The sequence below is a fragment of the Tenebrio molitor genome, chromosome 1, assembly GCF_963966145.1.
Source record: "Tenebrio molitor chromosome 1, icTenMoli1.1, whole genome shotgun sequence".
NCBI lineage: Eukaryota > Metazoa > Arthropoda > Insecta > Coleoptera > Tenebrionidae > Tenebrio > Tenebrio molitor.
Genome location: NC_091046.1, coordinates 136,717 through 154,105, shown reverse-complemented (window position 1 = coordinate 154,105; position 17,389 = coordinate 136,717). Strand labels below are relative to the sequence as shown.

Sequence of the window (17,389 nt, the reverse complement as noted above, 5' to 3'; positions counted from 1 at the left end):
TTTGTTCAAAAAAAGTAAATGGACCTGTGCTAAAATTTTCTAAATCTTATGTAAGTAAAAATAGTTTCCAAAAGTGCAGATATTTAAGTAAATTGTAATTCGGTGAACTGTAAATACAAAAGTTACGTGATTATAAGTTGAGGTGATTGACATTTCGTAACATCTTTTGTTTGAATAACGGCCGTATTCACCAACGCCAGTTAACGTTAACTGTAGGTTAAAATACTTCGTTACTTTAGTTACCTATTGTTATAACAATGTTTTCGTATATTTTAACCTACAGTTAACTTTAACTGGCGTTGGTGAATACGGGCCTATCGGCCGTATTCACCAACGCCAGTTAAAGTTAACTGTAGGTTAAATTATACGAAAGCATTGTCACAACAATAGGTATCTAAGTAACGAAGCATGTTAACCTACAGTTAACGTTAACTGGCGTTGGTGAATATGGGCCTAAGGCCCATATTCACCAACGCCAGTTAAAGTTAACTGTAGGGTTAACCTACAGTTAACGTTAACTGGCGTTGGTGAATATGGGCCTAAGGCCCATATTCACCAACGCCAGTTAAAGTTAACTGTAGGTTAAAATATACGAAAACATTGTTGTAACAATAGGTAACTAAGGTAACGAAACATTTTAACCTACAGTTAACTTTAACTGGCGTTGGTGAATACGGGCCTAAGTGATGTAGATATAAATTAAGGTTAATACATATATAAATTGTACCGAAAAGTCTCATTGGAAACACGAAAGTCGTACAAATAAAATTGTAAATTAATGAAAAAAAGTTTTCTTTATGATTTTGTAGGTTTTCACGTGGAAATCAAATTTTTTGGGAAGATTGGTCATGTTTATATGGACTGGAAAAAAATCTGAATATTTAAAATTTTTGTTTAATTAGTTATTGACCATCTATTGGGTGCAGTCGAAGGTACACCTATTTTTCGCTCTGTTAAGTCGGTCTTGATTGGTTTTGACTTTTTATTTGTCAGTGTCAAACAACTGTTTCATTTTCCTAATAACAAATAAAATAGTGACAATCTCACTGACAGTTTATAACCTATTTACAAATATAATTTCAAAATCCATATTTACAAAGCACAAAATAATCGAAAACTTGATTGCTTGATTTTTGAAATGTACGCGATTTTTCTGCACAGCAGTGTATTGTTCCAAGCACGGCCTACTAGATATAACGATAGACTTTTAGTCTATCCGGCCGTGCGCATTCGTAGTTCAAGGCATTATTTTTGTTTCGAAGGGTGCGCTGCGGTACGGTGCACGATTGGTTGCCTATTAGCATTAATTTTTTTAACATTTTTTTTTTGCTATTTATGCAATTAGAAAACAAGAACAACGGAAACTACACACTGTAAAATTTAATAAAAGAGGTACTGCAACGATTAACAAGGGTTTAATGCTTGATTTGAGTTAAAAAAAAGTATGCAACCAATATTACACATTTTTGTGCTTTGAACTTCGTTTCAAAAGAGGGAGCTTAGGTACTCCCGTTAAATGTCGTTTCGAAATCACAAACCATGGCCTACTAAATCTGAACTGCGCTGCGCTTATTACGGCCGTAACAAACTAGCTGAATGATTGATTCGGCTAACCTCAAAAAATCTACCCTTAACTAGCGCCATCTCTTTAAAGATATTAAACTACAAATCAACTAAATTGCCACAATAATTTAAATTTCCTTGAATTTCATCACGGTTGAAGTACAAACAAGGGAAAATAGTGCGTTACATGCGGAGAAAATAACAACAGTTATTTTCAAATTCCTAGCAACCTCCAAACCAAATCCGAAATTAATAAAATTATAAAAAAAATAAATAAATGAAACATTTCACTGTGATACATGTCTCTTCTTTATTATCTACAGCAACTCCAGGACCCTTGTTACGATTAGTTTGGCTTCAAGACCGTGGGGTCTGTAAATTTGTGGGGCTTTTAAAAAACTTTGCTAATATTGCCACACAAATATTATCAATAGTAATACAACGAGTGGGTACGAAATTGCCGGAAATTTTCGATCTCAGATACGAGTATTTGTTTCGGCGACAATTTTCACGAGTGAGCGAAGCGAACAAGTGAAAATTGTCTTAAGAAACAAATACGAGTGGTCTGAGGAGAAAATTTCCGGCAATTTCGTACCCACGAGTTTGTATTCGGCATGACAATTCACCGAGCGAAGATTGAAAAATTTAATAAAATAGAAAATAAAATATCCTAGTGGAAACATTTTGTTGGAAATTTTTGGTGGCAATTTTCACTAGTGAAAATTTCCGCGGCAATTTTTTTAAAACAAACGTGATTGGTCCGTACTGATCAATTTCGTAAATCTGATTGGTCGAGAGAATGCGAGTTGAATTGTCATATTTAATTCCAAAAAAATCCTTGTCAGCCACTGGTTACTACTGTGCATCCACATTTAATACAGAATTCCATATTTACCTGTGATAAACACAAAGATAAAATTTGTATAGTTATTATCCAATTATTAATGAAACCAATTTTAAACATTTGTTTATAAAAAAAAACAGATTACATAAAAACGAAATCCATTCAGAATAAAATCACAAGTAGGAAGGTTTTAAAATTATAAACTCACAAGAAAGGTATTGTCTTCCTGCAGATAGATAGTTTTACTTTTAATTTTTCTACTGTGCTCTATCCATTTTCAGATTTTGCAATTCCATTTAATATATAAATATTACGTTTCATAATTTGATTATTGTAATTATTAGGTATTCTTACGTTCATGAAACGTATTCGTGAAAATTTATTTTGCGTCAAAATGACAAAATAGAAAGTGTTAACCTAACAAAATAAACACGTTATGTGATTGTGATTGGATAATTTCAATTCAAATTACATTTTTCTTTTCCATTTGGCTAACAGATGGAGTTGGTTAAGGGTACATTTTTTGAGGTTAGCGGAATCAATTGCTCCATTGAAAATCCGAGCTTTGTTACGGCCGTAATAAGCGTAGCGCAGTTCAGATTTAGTAGGCCATGCACAAACATTTTGCTGACGCCATCTGACGCGCAGGGCCGGATAAGAGACTTGTCTCTTGTCATATCTAGGAGGCCGTGGTTCCAAGCAATAAATTTTGGTCGTCAATGTCATTTAAAAATTTGGTTAGATTGTCCCTGCCTGATTATGCCGAAGTCAACAGTGTCAAAAAAATTAGAAAAAAAAATAACTGTCATACAACATGATGATATGGTAATTGTTCACTTTAACTACTTCTGGAATTTTCGCGTTTTTTCTGGCTAGACAGCCTCAGGGCGTCCTCCTAGATGGTTTCCCACCATTCAAACCTTGTGGAAATAAATTTTCCTTACCCTTTAGTTATACTAAGGCATTGGCGCGACCTTGACGCAACCTTGAAACACAACAAGAGAGGATAAAAAGACATTTGCACAAGGTTTGAATGGTGGGAAACGATCTAGGAGGACGCCCTAAGGCTGTCTAGCCAGAAAAAACGCGAACATTCCAGAAGTAAAATCTGTTCACTTTGTATTGAACGTCAGTGGTGCAAATGACTGACCTGTTGCTATGACAACTCATATGAAAGTTAATGCCAAGTGTGTGCGATTTGCACCACTGACGGTCAATACAAAGTGAACGGATATTAGTTAAAGTGAACAATTACCGATGATATAATAGGTCACCATATTCACGGCTGTTTTACAATGGAGCATTTGCGATTGCGTCAAAGAATGACCTTAACGACCAAAATGTATTGCTCGCGACTGTACTATGGCGGACAAAAAATTTAGGGAAGATGCCAGTTTACCGAATGGTTGGGGGGATTTTTGCCGTAAGTTGATAAATCCACTTTTAATATAAATTGATCTATTTAAAAATTTTTAAAATTTCTGGGTCGGGGACACAGGCACAGAATGGAAAAGACGCACGATGGAACAGTGAAGAAATATTTGCGCCGTTGTGCGCTTTTTTTAATTACAAGACCGCCGAGCTCCAGACTTGACTTGACAGGGTTTGTTCCTGAGCACTATTCATTTTGAATGTATCATGCTTCCACTGTCCTGCTCGCTCTGAAATCTTTTCGTTAAAATCTGTTTATGTTTATTAAGGTATTACTTGCTGGTTTCAATGCCGGTATTTAATATTAACCTATAGATACCATATTTTAAGTAAAATATTCAAAACTAATTTACTTTGCTTGATTGCGGGACTCGATTTGTAAAAAAATGACAATAATTGTACATTATAACCTCTTCAAAATACACATAACTTGAATTATTATCTGTAACATTGCATTTACAATAAATTCTATTACACCACAAAAGTTAGTAAAATCACTAGTTTAGTAGTGTACTATTGCGGGCAAAAAAGTGGGACATCAAATTTCTGTCAGTTTTGAAAAATTCGATGTAGAGGTATTTTCATATTTGGTGGCGGAAACAAAAGACTGAGAAATGTCACAAAATTGTATTGTCAGTGTCAAATTTCTCATAAACGCCGTAAAAAGGAATGTCTAGGTAAATTTAAATTTTCGCTAAATAGATTTAAAAAATAAATTCTAAGGAAACCAATTTTTGTCAGTGCTTCAAAAGGAAAAGTTATTCTCATATAATCAAACGTATTACAAATTATGTCTCTAGTTCGACGATTAATAACTTTCTTATTGCCAATTTGCTGCATTTCTGTCGAAATCACGAACGTCTTTGAGAAATTTGACACTGACAATACAAATTTGTGACATCTTTTGTTTCCGCCATCAAATATGAAAATATCTCTAGTTCAAGCTTTATTGTCATTTTTTTTGACACTATTCCAGCTGACAGTTTAAAATATTTATTTTATGTTCGATTGTATTATAATTCATGATTTATGATATCGTTTAGTGTCCACAAACTATCTGTTTATGGACTAGTCCATACAGATAGTAAAACGGCCGCTTGTCAATTTTGGGTATTACTTCAAAATAAACGTCAAAATTTTCCTAATTTTATTTAAATCAGGAATGAATAGAATTAATAGAAAACTTTGCAGTCAAGATTCTTTAGCTTTTGCCGCAATTTCACTTACTTTGCTCATTATTACAACTAGAAATAAAGACGATTTCAGTTCGTATTTCAAACACAAACACTGTTCGTTTACAAATAAATAGTAATAAATAATTTCGTAACCACAGAAACAAAAACAGAACACTTCGAAATTATCGTAATTTTTAGAATCTATTAATTTTGTATCTAAAAGAAACTTAACTTCACAATCGAACATAAAGTTTTGTATGTAATTCGTACATAATTAGGCTTTGTGAACTTGCCCTATTTATTAGCCTCGCTCGCAAGCTCGCTCTGCCATAAACTATAGGGCTCGTCCACAAAGACCTATATTATGTACTTATTACATAAATAGCTATTTTCTTCAAACGTCCGTACAATATGACATTGCACTGATGCATTGATAATGCTAAAGTGTCACTTCATTGTCATGGCATCTAACGAGCTGACCAACGTCCGTGAAGTTATTATCTCCGCTAAGGCGCGTCCGTGAAGTTATTATCTCCGCTGATGAGCGGCTGTAAAGTAAACTAGCTAAATCATTTGAAATTCCTACCTGGCTTCTTAAATAATTTGTTATGAAGTTTTGAAGAAAAAATATTATATGTTATTCGGAGGAAAAATGGTTTTATGTGCTTTGGCTGGTTTGTCTGCCTCACTGCGTTCGGCAGCCAATCTACCAGCCGCAGCATATAAAACTTCATTTTTGCTCCTCATAACATAATATACTATTATACTCCTATTTTCCTTTTCCAAATGCCCTCTTTTTTTGATAAAGGTAGATTTTGATTGGAACATTGCATTAAATAAATATTCACTACCACGGCCTCCTAGATTCATAAGAGACTCGTCTCTTATCCGGCCTGCCGCATTCGTAGTTCTAGGCATTATTTTTGTTTTATAGGGTGCGCCACAATACGGGGCTTATGTGTTGTACTGGTTGCCTGCCTTGCAGGAAATTATTGTTTTATAGACGTGTTTTCAACATTTTTCAACAGTTTTAACGCACACATACATCTGACACCTTTTCAAAGTCTCAAATCAAAAAGATTTTTTATGAACGGTAAATTTAATTTCAACAATTTTCTTTTTTATAATTTTTTTTTATTTGTCTGAGTGCAAGTTACAAAAATTTACAATGACAGGAAGTTCTAATTTTTAAATAAGTGTCTCACTCACATTTTACCATGAACAGGACAATGAATTAGTGTATTTCCCGAAAGATTGAGGCCAAGATATTCTTCAAAACAAAATTTATATTTTCCTTTGGAATGCTTGGTAGAATTTCTACTATTATTGAAATTATTGTAAGTTGTATAGTTTGCGAACGAGAAATTGGAATTTTAGCTTCTTCACTTGCAATGGGTAGATTGTAAAGATTATAATAATGAAGATTTACGATAGTGTAAGTTTATCTACCTGTTAGTTACTAAAAAGGGATGCCGAATATCGGCAAAATGCAGATTGTTTGTCCCTCCTGGAATGAACTGCTCATAGCCGTAAATCATCATTATTATCTATAATGTTTAACCTTCTCAAAGCCCATTGCAAGTGAAGAAGCTAAAATTCCAATTTCTCATTCCCAAACTATGTTACACCCACAAATTGATCATTGGGGTAACTTAGCCTTCCTCTATCTTAGTAATAAATTAATTCCAGTAATGGGATTTTCTTTTTCAAATTAAATGTGACAAGCAATAATCACATCCATGGACTGCCTCCGTTATTTTCATAAAAAAGCTGTTGCCGCCGTCTCAATTTGAAAATTGGTTCTTGGCAAATAAGTAAAGGAAGACAAATTTTCTAGTTTTTCCAGAGAACTATCTTGCAAGGTGACTGAAATATTTACATTGATCCTTAAATTTTGGAATCTTGGTAACATTTTACTACTTGCATATTCTGCGGCACTCATGATATTACCAGTATGATCTCTCAGTCCTATCTTCTATGCTGCATTTAAAGTGATATCATTGAGTAGATTATGATAAGAAATGTTAACTTTATGTCGTGAACTAATACAACATTTTTTCTTTGTTTGTGGCATTTTTTCGACTGCACTTAGTTTTTCAAATTGACAATTTATTATACAAAATGTCATTATTCATACGTATTTTTAGTTGCATATACTAATATATGGGTCACAGTAAAGTCGCTAGATGGACATACTATACGGGGAATTTTCAAAAACAGACATTTATCGAATGCGACAGTCCGGATAAGAGACGAGTCTCTTATAAATCAAGGAGGCCGTGTTCACTACGTGCTTACTTACAATCATTCCCTACACTACAACCTACAAATCCTAGAATACTTAATGACACAACGTCAATCAATTCAATTCAAAGTAAGGTTAGAATCAGATAAGGGTTATTTCACATTAAAAGTCAAGACAATGACGTTGATGCCCCACTTTTTTTGCCCGCAATAGTACCCATATTGGAAATGGATGGAGTTTAGTTTGCTTTTTATAAACTTTCGTTCAGTTTAAATTTAAACACTGCAGTTTGACCCAAAGTAGATACTGTCGCGAGCAAAAAAAACTGGTCGTCAAAATACTCAAAATCATGCTTTGACGCAATGGAAAATGACGAGAGGCTAAATAACCCAGGACGATCCTGACCAATACGCATGCGTTAGTAACTTGGGTGCTTTGTTGTTACATGTACCGCATGGTACTGTACCGCGTGCTGCACGTTAGGCAAAGAACAGTAGATGAGTAGAACACAAACTAAAGATATAATTATGTTTTTAGAATATTTTAATAGGTCTATTATTGTATTCAATTTGGAGTCGTTTATGGCTATCTATTAAAGCACTAGTAGTTTAATAGATCTCTAAAAAATTTTTATCAATATTTCAGTGTATTATTGTCATTTACACCAAAAAACTTCCAATATTAATGTTCAAACTCTACTTTTTAACATATGTTGCAGATGTAGTTGCATCCGCTATCTTGAATTACCAATTACATAATACAAAATTCCCTAGAATTTGAAAATTTAATTTTTTTATTTAAAAATTAAAAAAAAACAAAAAAATTACATAAAAAACTCGCCTACGGGTCGTTTTCTAGACCTGGGATTTGTGTGCCAAATCAACCCTTATAAAACTCGTTGTCGAAACATTTCATCACAGTTTTTGTAGCAGCAACATCTAAAATCGTTTCCTCGGAAACGCATACATTTAGTAGAGTTACCTTCAGGAAGGCGTGTGTGATCGGTTATCTTAAAATCGTTTTCATTTCAAAACTAATATACTTTTCACGTTTGTTGTTGTAGAATCCTTGTTGGATTAAATATTAAAATTCACAGTTAACAGTTGACGCGCGAGTTCTGGGACACCTGTATAAATGAGTTTACTACATAAAGAAGATCTTTTATTGTATTGTTTCTTATTAGATATGCAAGTGTTGTTCTAATTTTTAAACAATAAATTTGCGATATTTTCCGTGAACGTCAAATTTAAATAACGCCCAAAATTATAGGACTTGCGCACAAGTATGGAATGGCCTGGGTCATTTAGCCTCTCGTTGGAAAATGCTCTATTGTAAAAATCATAACCTGTCATTATGTATGACATTGTCATTTTTTTAATAACAATTTAAATTTTTTTGACACTTCGTTGACATGGGCATAATCAGGCAGGGAAATTTTTTTTATTTGTGACAATCTAACCAAATTTTGAAATAACATTGACCAGAATTTTTTGCTCGCGACAGTACATAATAATTTTACATAATAACACATTGTTGTTGTTTTTTTTTGTTTGTAAAAAGCACAAGCATATTCAAATTAATTTTATTAATAGTAGAAAAAGAAACAGTTATGAGGACATTTTTGATTTTTGTTTTTTGACAGATTTTTGTTTAGCTTGCTCATACAAGGGCATCAGTTTTCCTTCTTTGGCTAAAATTTTCAAAATTTCCACAATTAACGGTAAATAATTATGTTTGCGTCTGATATTTTCAATTTGATACTGATGTCTCTTATTATCCTCTTCTTCGATGAGTAAACGAAGTCGTGCTAATTCTGTTTGTTGGGCGTCTGTTTCCATGCCACCTTCCTCGACATATTTTTGTAAACTCTCCAGTTGTCTCTGATATAGCATTTTTCTGTCACTCACGATTGCCATTAAGTTAAAGTGGATTTCACCTTCGTTGTACCTAAAAATTTGATTTAGATGTCTGAACAAAGTTATTTTTTAAAAACATATCACACCTTTGAATTCGTTTTTCAATAATTGGTCTAACAACATCTACCCAATCTGAATCTGGTGCAACAGGGCCTAAATCAATGGGGCCTGATTTTAAACCGTCAAGCTCATACAGTCTACCATCAATTGGTATGTAACTAACAAAATGAAATACATCCTCATTTTTATTAGCCAAAGAGGGGTCAAATTCGAAAATTTGTTGTCTAGCAAATGAATTATGCACAGACCTAATAACAGGTGAATTACTTATAGTTAATCCTTTCATATTTGCATCAAAACCTTGACAAAAATCTTTCAATTCACTTAAAGTGTGACCTAGTTTTAAATCTGCATGACGGCAATTTAATAGGACACTCAAGATAGCTTGCGTTGCACAAGCATTCTCTATTACTTGTTTTGCAAAAAATATTTTATCTAAACGAGAATCTTGCACAATAGTTCCGTTTGGCTCATCATCTTTTGTCCATTTGAACAGAAAAATAAGACCATGGATTGGCCTGCAACAAATTAATTAGTTTTTATTGGATAATTATAAAATGGTTGTTTTTACTTTAAATTTTCAAATTGTTCAGGTTCTAAACTCCATAACTCTTCCACCTGAACACCCTTTACACCTAAAAGAATAGGTACATCTATGTAAATTCAAATCATTCATGTGACCCTGCAAAAACCTTACCAAATTCCCTGATTAATTCTGTGAAAACTCCAGGATCGCTTTCAATCAAACACCAATTCCCAGCTGTTTCGGCCATTACTTTTCTGTTTGTGGTTTGTGGGCAGTAAGTTTATTTAATTATTACAATACAAGTAACGATAACCTTACTGTTGTGATTGTAATTGCTGCAGATTGAGATTAGGCACCTGAGATCTGCGTTTTGCGCATGTTTCAGTTCGCCAGTTCCAGTGTTGCCAACGGTTCGAAATTGAATACGCCTAGCGTTACACGAACACGCTTATACGGAATGATCAAGAAGGACTGTTTAAGTTGGTAATGCTGAATTTTATTTTTAAATGGTACAACTGGAGTAACATCCGGTTGTTGACGGATTCACACTGACAGCCGCATCAGTGACAAGTCAAATTTGTCATTTCAAATTAAATTAAACATGCTGGTGAATCGTCCGAGAGAAGAGTTACTTAATTTATGTTTAGAACAAAATGGGGAGCACTTCGAGAATTTCCTTTACTTAATTTTTATTATTATTATTCCGAATTCCAACTTTGGGTAATTGTTCACTTTGTATGAGAATTCATTGTCATATGTATTATGTTTAATAACGGAGCTATGACCGTTTAAATGTTTCTTCGATGTGCAAATTCGATAGAAGGTAGGGAGGGGTTCATGGTTTTTTCGATTTTTTTTTTTGTGGCCGATTCGAACGAAATTGCGGTGAGTTATTGTCTAGGATGAGTTGAAGTCAGGCATAGGGAAAGTTCCGGCCATAGACCCCATTTGTTGGTGTGGGACCCAGTGACGGCTCGTTAGGGGCGGCAGAGTCGGCCGGGCCGTACCCAGTGACGTGGGAAATAGAATAGACGGAGCGTAAGATACACCGCTTTGATTCCCACCTGTACATTTTTGCCCTTACCAAGATGGCCACCGATTGTATTGCTGGTTGCTGTTGCGAAAGTTTTATAATGATGGGCATAACAAAATACAATAAAAAGATACATTAAATAAAAACGGACAAAAGCCAAATTAATTTATCGAAAAAGTATAACATTTGTTAAATAGTAGTTTATTTAACGAGTTTGTGTGTAAATTGGAATTTTTTTGTCATGAGTGGGCCAGTTTAAAACGCGAGTGAAACGAGCGTTTTAAAGGCCCACGAGTGCCAAAAAAGGCCCAATTTACACACGAACAAGTTGAGTACAACGTTTTTGTTCGACGAGCCCCTTAAAGGCTCCACATCGCTTAAAATCTTTAAAATTACCTTGACGTTTCGTTTTGACAAGTTGTGACATTTATCAAAATCCGTTCACGCAGGTGAGAATTCTCAAATTCTGACAGTCTCGAACAAAAAAGTTGTCTTACAGACTTACCTTTTAAATTTTTGTTGTTGAATTGTTTGTTAAAGTAATGAAGTCTAATTTTGGTATAACTAACAATTATTTGTTTGATTAATATAAAATTATGATTTTCCGAAAAAATTTCAAAATCTAAAATATGGCTATCTACATACAGGGTGTTTTCGAAGTTGAGGTGTTCCTTTTAACCTGTGATAGTATGCGTTGTTCTAAAGAGTTTTAGCCAAAGTCACCTTAGTAAAATGTATACGGCAATGAAGATACAATAAGTTAATTTTTTTGAAATTTTTGAAACCGGTCCTGCTCAAATTTGCGCTGATTTGTTAGAAATTAGAATTGACAAAAAAAAAATCAAACGAGCATGGACGTTAATCAAAAATACTGTCAGAGTTGTCATCTAATTAGTCGGATTGGCTTTATCATTACGAAAATAATGAGCTCACAGATATGTTGCTAATGCATGGGCAATGTTATCACGTTATCAGAATGCAGCTGTGGCGTCCAGAGAGTACGCAGAGCGATTTCCAGAAAGACACCATCCTGGGCCACGTCAGTTATTAATCTAGGACAGCCGAGAAATAGACAGGACCGGACTCAAAATTTTAGAAAACAATAAAAATATACAATCAATTATCTCCCTTAATACAAACATTTTACTAAGAAGATTTAGGCTAAAATTCTTAAGAATAATGTATAGTATCTCGTGTTTCAGGGAACTCCCCAACTTCGAAAACACCCTGTATAGGAGAAAATAAGTTAAGAGGGTAAAGTAGCAAAAACAACATTAGAGCGCAAAGTGATACATTATCGATTGAGAGAGAGATTTTCTCGAAATCGACAATGTACATTTGCGCTCGCAACACACACAAGATTTTTTCTACAATCGCAACTATGACTACTACATATTATTTTATTTGGACCAAATCAATGTAGGTACATAATACCTTCTTAAAATCAGAAACTAATTATTCATAATATTGACATTAAAAGTACAATGATTACGGTTTTTGAAAAGTAATCCAACCTCTGGAAGTGTGCATTGTGGTTCTTTTGCTGCACTTACAATTTCGGGAGGTGTACACGAAAACGCTTCCTCAACAGTTTCCCTTCCTTCTACAGGCTTTTGAGCAATGTTTTTTGTAAAAACACAAAGAACACCGACACAAACTGACACAACAATTCTTTCTGTTTATTCGTTGTCACTAGTTACAATAATCACTGGACATCTGATTTTAACAAAAAATTCGAAGAGCGAGCATTTTGTATATTTTTTCGCGCGTGAGCGACAAAGTCCTCGGAAAACGTCAATTTTGCGTTGTCAAATGCAAGCGCAAAGACCTGATTTCTACATCGATTGTAGAAAAAGAACATTACAGATCCTTGTAATGACATTATCTATAGAAGCGTTATTGTTCCTTTTTGCAATTTTTAACATAACACGTGCTAGTCATCTTCAAAAAGTATGAGTTTTATAATTTTATAAAAGCAAACAAATAGGTCCTTTTTGTTAATTGTATAAAAGCAACAGATACGATACCTCTGCAATCCGCGCAACTGACACATAAATGTTAGGCAAATACAGAACAGATTTGCTATTATTGCTGCATAACTTGCCCTTACTTATAACGTTGCATATAGGAATCAACGCTTTACATGGTGATGCTCCGTCTATTCTATTTCCCACGTCACTGGCCGTACCACACAAAATTACGAATTTTATTTTCATACTTTCTGATAAAAAAATGTTTACGTTATTTTTCTTCAAACACAAATAACAACTTAAATTACAATTTACATTTCTGTCTCGTACCTATGTTGTGTACCTATGTACTGTGTACCGTATGTGCTGTAAATACACATATTATGTAGTATAAATACCTAAACGCATCCAGGATAGTTTTGAAAAAAAAATGTGTGTGTAAATAAAAATCCACTTAATAAACGCAAAATTCTACTAAACAAATTATGATGTCTGTTCGCCTTGATCGTTTTTTTTTAATTGCCTCAGTAAAGACTAATTTAAATTAGATATTGAAGTTAGTTATTTTTTCACCATTACAAAAATTAAATGCATACGAATATTTACAAAACTACGACAATAATTGACAAAGCCGTTCCTAGGCTCCTGCGGCAAGTGTTTATTAAATAGGTAATAAATACATTCGGCCAAGGAAGGGGAAGGGTCGGCCAGTGACGTATTTGCCGAGTGCACACAGACTAATCTTTGCACTGCGATTTTGAAACGATGAATACATTCAGAAGTACGTCCAGCTGTCTCGTCTCACCAATCTTAAGTTATGTTGCTGTAACTTGTAACGGATAGCTTAGCTCGTTTCACACAAGCCCGGCAAAAGTTAATTTGGCCGACAGCTGTTGCAGCGCTGTGGCGCTGCTAAACTGAGTTTGCTAAGGTAACGAGAACGGTTGCGCCCATATTTCCATCTCACTTAATTTGGAGTCTATGCAAGTTAATCGACACGATACAAACATCCCGTGACACGATACAAACAGCCCGTAAAACAATGAGTTGTCGCTACCTTATTTATCATCGAGAACCTTAGAGTTTGCGTTTGCGTAGTTTAATTCCTTAATTTCAAATTCACGTCTGCTCCTAACCGTTTAACGTATCGTCTTTTGTTTCTGTTTGTATGTTTAATCTGTTCGTCGTCTGCGCTGATCGTAATAACAAGTCGTGCCAATCGCTCAAAACTCTGCGTCCGGAAAAAAGTCAAAATATCGGTAGATGTCACCACCTCGCGCGTTATGGGAAACTGTAATAGTATTACAGAAATTACAGAAGGAAAAATTTATTCAAATTGTCAAAATTTAAATGTCTAGCTGTTTCTAGCGAATACAAATTGATATCACAAAATGATTTGCATTATTGTCATTGAAGTTCTTATTGTATTTATTATTTTGACAATCAATGACAATTGATACTTATTCGAGTTTCAAACCCTTTTTATGTCTAGCTGTTTCTCGCGAACACAAATTAATATTACAAAATGATTTGCACCGATTATGATTGAAGTTCTTATTGTATTTATTGTTATTTTGATAATCAATGACGAATTAATGGTTGACATTTATTCTAGTTGTAAACCTTCCGTAGTTATTACAGTTTCCATTCATTCGCGATCCAACTGATCCAAGTGCCTCTGGTGGCCATTTCACATCGAATGGCACGACTTGTTATTATCGGCGCGGACGACGAATCTGTTATTAATTATTATAGTATTATTTAAATTGTGAGTGTAAGTGGTAAGTAGGTAAACACACCGACAATGGCAAATGTAAAAGATGTAGTGAGTACCAATGCCGATTTGATTAACTATTTATTGGCAAATAAATTTCATACATTGTCTAATGATGATAAAATATTTGTGAAGAATTGCCAGTTCCACAACCCTCAATGGTTGATTTAATACAATCGAAAAGTGGTCATAATCGCGCGTTTTCTAAAACTCTGTACCAGAAACATATACAGGGTAAGTCACATAAGGCTTATTTCTGAATTTATTTTGTACGCAACCAAAAATACTAATGACGCAGACCACTTGATACCGTTTATAATATATATATAAAAAATATAAAAATTACAAATTACATACCTACGTTGATTACTAAATTAAATCACATTATAAACGGTATCAAGTGGTCGGCGTCATTAGTATTTTTGGTTGCGTACAAAATAAATTCAGAAATAAACCTTATGTGACTTGCCCTGTATGGTTAACGGGCAGCCAAGTGCACTTGCACTTGTTAGTTTTACTATGTAACATTTTTTTAATTATGAACCTACATTTGTCACGCGGATGCCTATCAAAAAGTTAAATTGACTAATTAGAGCTTTACCGATCTACCCATTTTCGGCCGACCCATATTCGCGAAACACGAGCCGTCACTGCCTGGGACCCAAAAATAGGCATAAATATGAGTTTTTTGATTTTTTGTGAATTTCTCTTAAACGAAAAAAGCGAGGTAAAATTTTTTCGACTCAAAAGAAGCGCATTGAAAAGAGGAATCCAGCGGTGTATACTTCATTGTTATACAGAGTGATCACAAAATAACGTGCCAGATATCTTTCTTATTCGACATCCGATTTCAAGGAGTACCTAATACATCAAATTAAAGAATTCAAAAAGTACTATAAACTGGATATAAAATGTTGCCCTTAGCAACCCTTCCTTGCAAGGGTTAAGGGTCAACTTTATTTTTTTTAATAACAACATACAATTTTTTTGGCACAGTTAGATTTATTATGTTTTTCTGAGTTCAAAAATATAGAACACTCTGTATATTTAAATGTCATTCTAATTTCTAATTCTAATAGGAATAAGCAGAACTTTATTCGTAACAGGCCATGAATGATTTATGAACACATTTTTGTAGTCATGGAAATTATATTTATTAAGTAATACAAACAATAAAATAACAATAATTTGTTTTCAACTGATCTGTTCAAATTGAGCACCATTTTGTTCGAGACACTTCGCGTGGCATTCAAAAGGCTTTCAGGTGGCGTTTCTCTGCAAGTAGTAATTTCTATTATTTCCGAAATATGCTTGCAACATATCCACAATTTCTTGTATCCCACCTCCACCCGGCGGCACGGCAATTTTGCCGGAGTACATACACTATTACGGATAATACTATCAAGTAATAGTGCAGTGCTTATCAACATAATTACCGGCGTCTCGCCTCCACATTTTGACTTTTTTGTGTTTTATGTTCTGTGTCAATGTTAAGGAATTTCCTCACGATGTGACATGAGTATAATAATATACCTTTTTGAATTTCAACCACCAATGTGTTCTCTAAGTCCAAAATTTTTAAATTTTTAAAAAGAGATTGCGGTACTATTCCTGTTGCTGAAATTATAAATGGCAAAATCGAAATTTTTTCTAAACACCAAAGATTTCTCATAGCAACGGAGAGTTCTAAATATTTATTAATTTTTGTATTATATGTCTGTGTTATATTGTGTGAATTTGGAACAGCTATATCTAAAAGATATGCTTGCTTTTGTTGTTTATTTAAAATAATAATGTCTGGTCTGTTATGCTGAATATGAATGTCGGTTAAAACTGTACGATCAAAATATAATTTGTAATTGTCATTTTCCAAACAACTTTCGGGTTAATAAATATAATGTGGTTGTGTATCCTCTAATAAGTTGAATTTAACTGCTAAATTCATGTGTATAATTTTTGCGAATATATCATGACGTTTTTTATATTCGCTTTGAGCCAAAACGGTGCAAGAAGAAATGATGTGTTCAATGGTTTCCCCTTCAGTTCCGCAAATCCTACATTTATCAATGATCGATTGTAATCCGCATATGTGTTTTTTATAATTTCTTGTATTTATAACACGATCTTGTATTGCAAATATAAAACCCTCAGTCTCAGGATGAATATTTGATTTTTTAAGCCATGCACGAGAAGCTTGAATATTAATTTCTGGTTGTTCTAGTTCTTTAAAATATCTCCCATGTAAAGACTTTTGTTTTATATTTGCTATAGTGTCAGGTATATTTGGCTCAACAATATCTGAAATTATTTTATCGCTTAAATTTAAAGGTGTGTAACCTTTATCCGCTGAAACCAAAGCATTAAAAAAAGTGTTATCACGAGCTCTATTGAGAATAGTTATTTTTATATTAAGTGCGCGAAGAGAGTGTTTTTTGTGCATGAAAAGGCCTTTTACGCCGAGACGAAGGTCGAGGCAGTATAAGCCTTTGAATGCACAAAAACATCTTCGCGCACGAAATATCAAAATATTTTTTCTATAATTGATTCAAAAAATTGAAATTAAAAATTCAAATTTTTGAAGGAACCTTGAAGTTTCAATGCAGTGACCATGTTGCTTGGTAACTAATAAAAAACAGTGCGTGAAATGAAAAACAGAAATAGTCGTATGCGTGAAATTGCATTTCACACACTGTTTTGTATGGTTTCTATGGTTTCGATCTTACTAACAATGCAAAAAAAATACACGTCAGAAAATGACCCACTTCAGGCACAGATAATTATGCGTGAATTTCAATTTTTTGAATCAATTATAGAAAAAATAATTTTTTAGTGAAGCAATTTGATTATGTTGT

At 33.8% G+C, this 17,389-nt stretch overlaps 1 protein-coding gene across 2 annotated transcripts; it reads right to left on the bottom strand.

The window, feature by feature from the left end:
* Window positions 1-8,824: 8,824 nt before the first annotated feature.
* On the bottom strand, window positions 8,825-10,213 carry Uch-L5 (ubiquitin carboxy-terminal hydrolase L5). 2 transcript variants are annotated; one of them, XM_069046748.1, is made up of 5 exons: window positions 10,079-10,213; window positions 9,932-10,014; window positions 9,806-9,887; window positions 9,261-9,752; window positions 8,825-9,205 (listed from the first exon to the last, which is right to left on the bottom strand). In XM_069046748.1, the coding sequence occupies exons 2-5, from the start codon at window positions 10,005-10,007 to the stop codon at window positions 8,866-8,868; spliced, it is 990 nt and encodes a 329-aa protein (XP_068902849.1). In that variant the 5' UTR covers window positions 10,008-10,014; window positions 10,079-10,213; the 3' UTR covers window positions 8,825-8,865. The 2 variants fall into 2 exon arrangements, with proteins under 2 accessions (XP_068902849.1, XP_068902852.1); XM_069046751.1 differs by having other exon boundaries at window positions 9,806-9,869; window positions 10,079-10,210.
* Window positions 10,214-17,389: the final 7,176 nt, after the last annotated feature.

What these genes read in the sequence shown, in the direction of transcription:
- Uch-L5 (XM_069046748.1), bottom strand. Translation starts at nt 10,007, where the DNA reads ATGGCCGAAACAGCTGGGAATTGGTGTTTGATTGAAAGCGATCCTGGA. An exon ending in AGAATTAATCAGGGAATTTG is followed by an intron (nt 9,888 to 9,931) that starts GTAAGGTTTTTG and finishes GAATTTACATAG; the next exon opens with ATGTACCTATTCTTTTAGGT. An exon ending in GAACAATTTGAAAATTTAAA is followed by an intron (nt 9,753 to 9,805) that starts GTAAAAACAACC and finishes AATTTGTTGCAG; the next exon opens with GCCAATCCATGGTCTTATTT.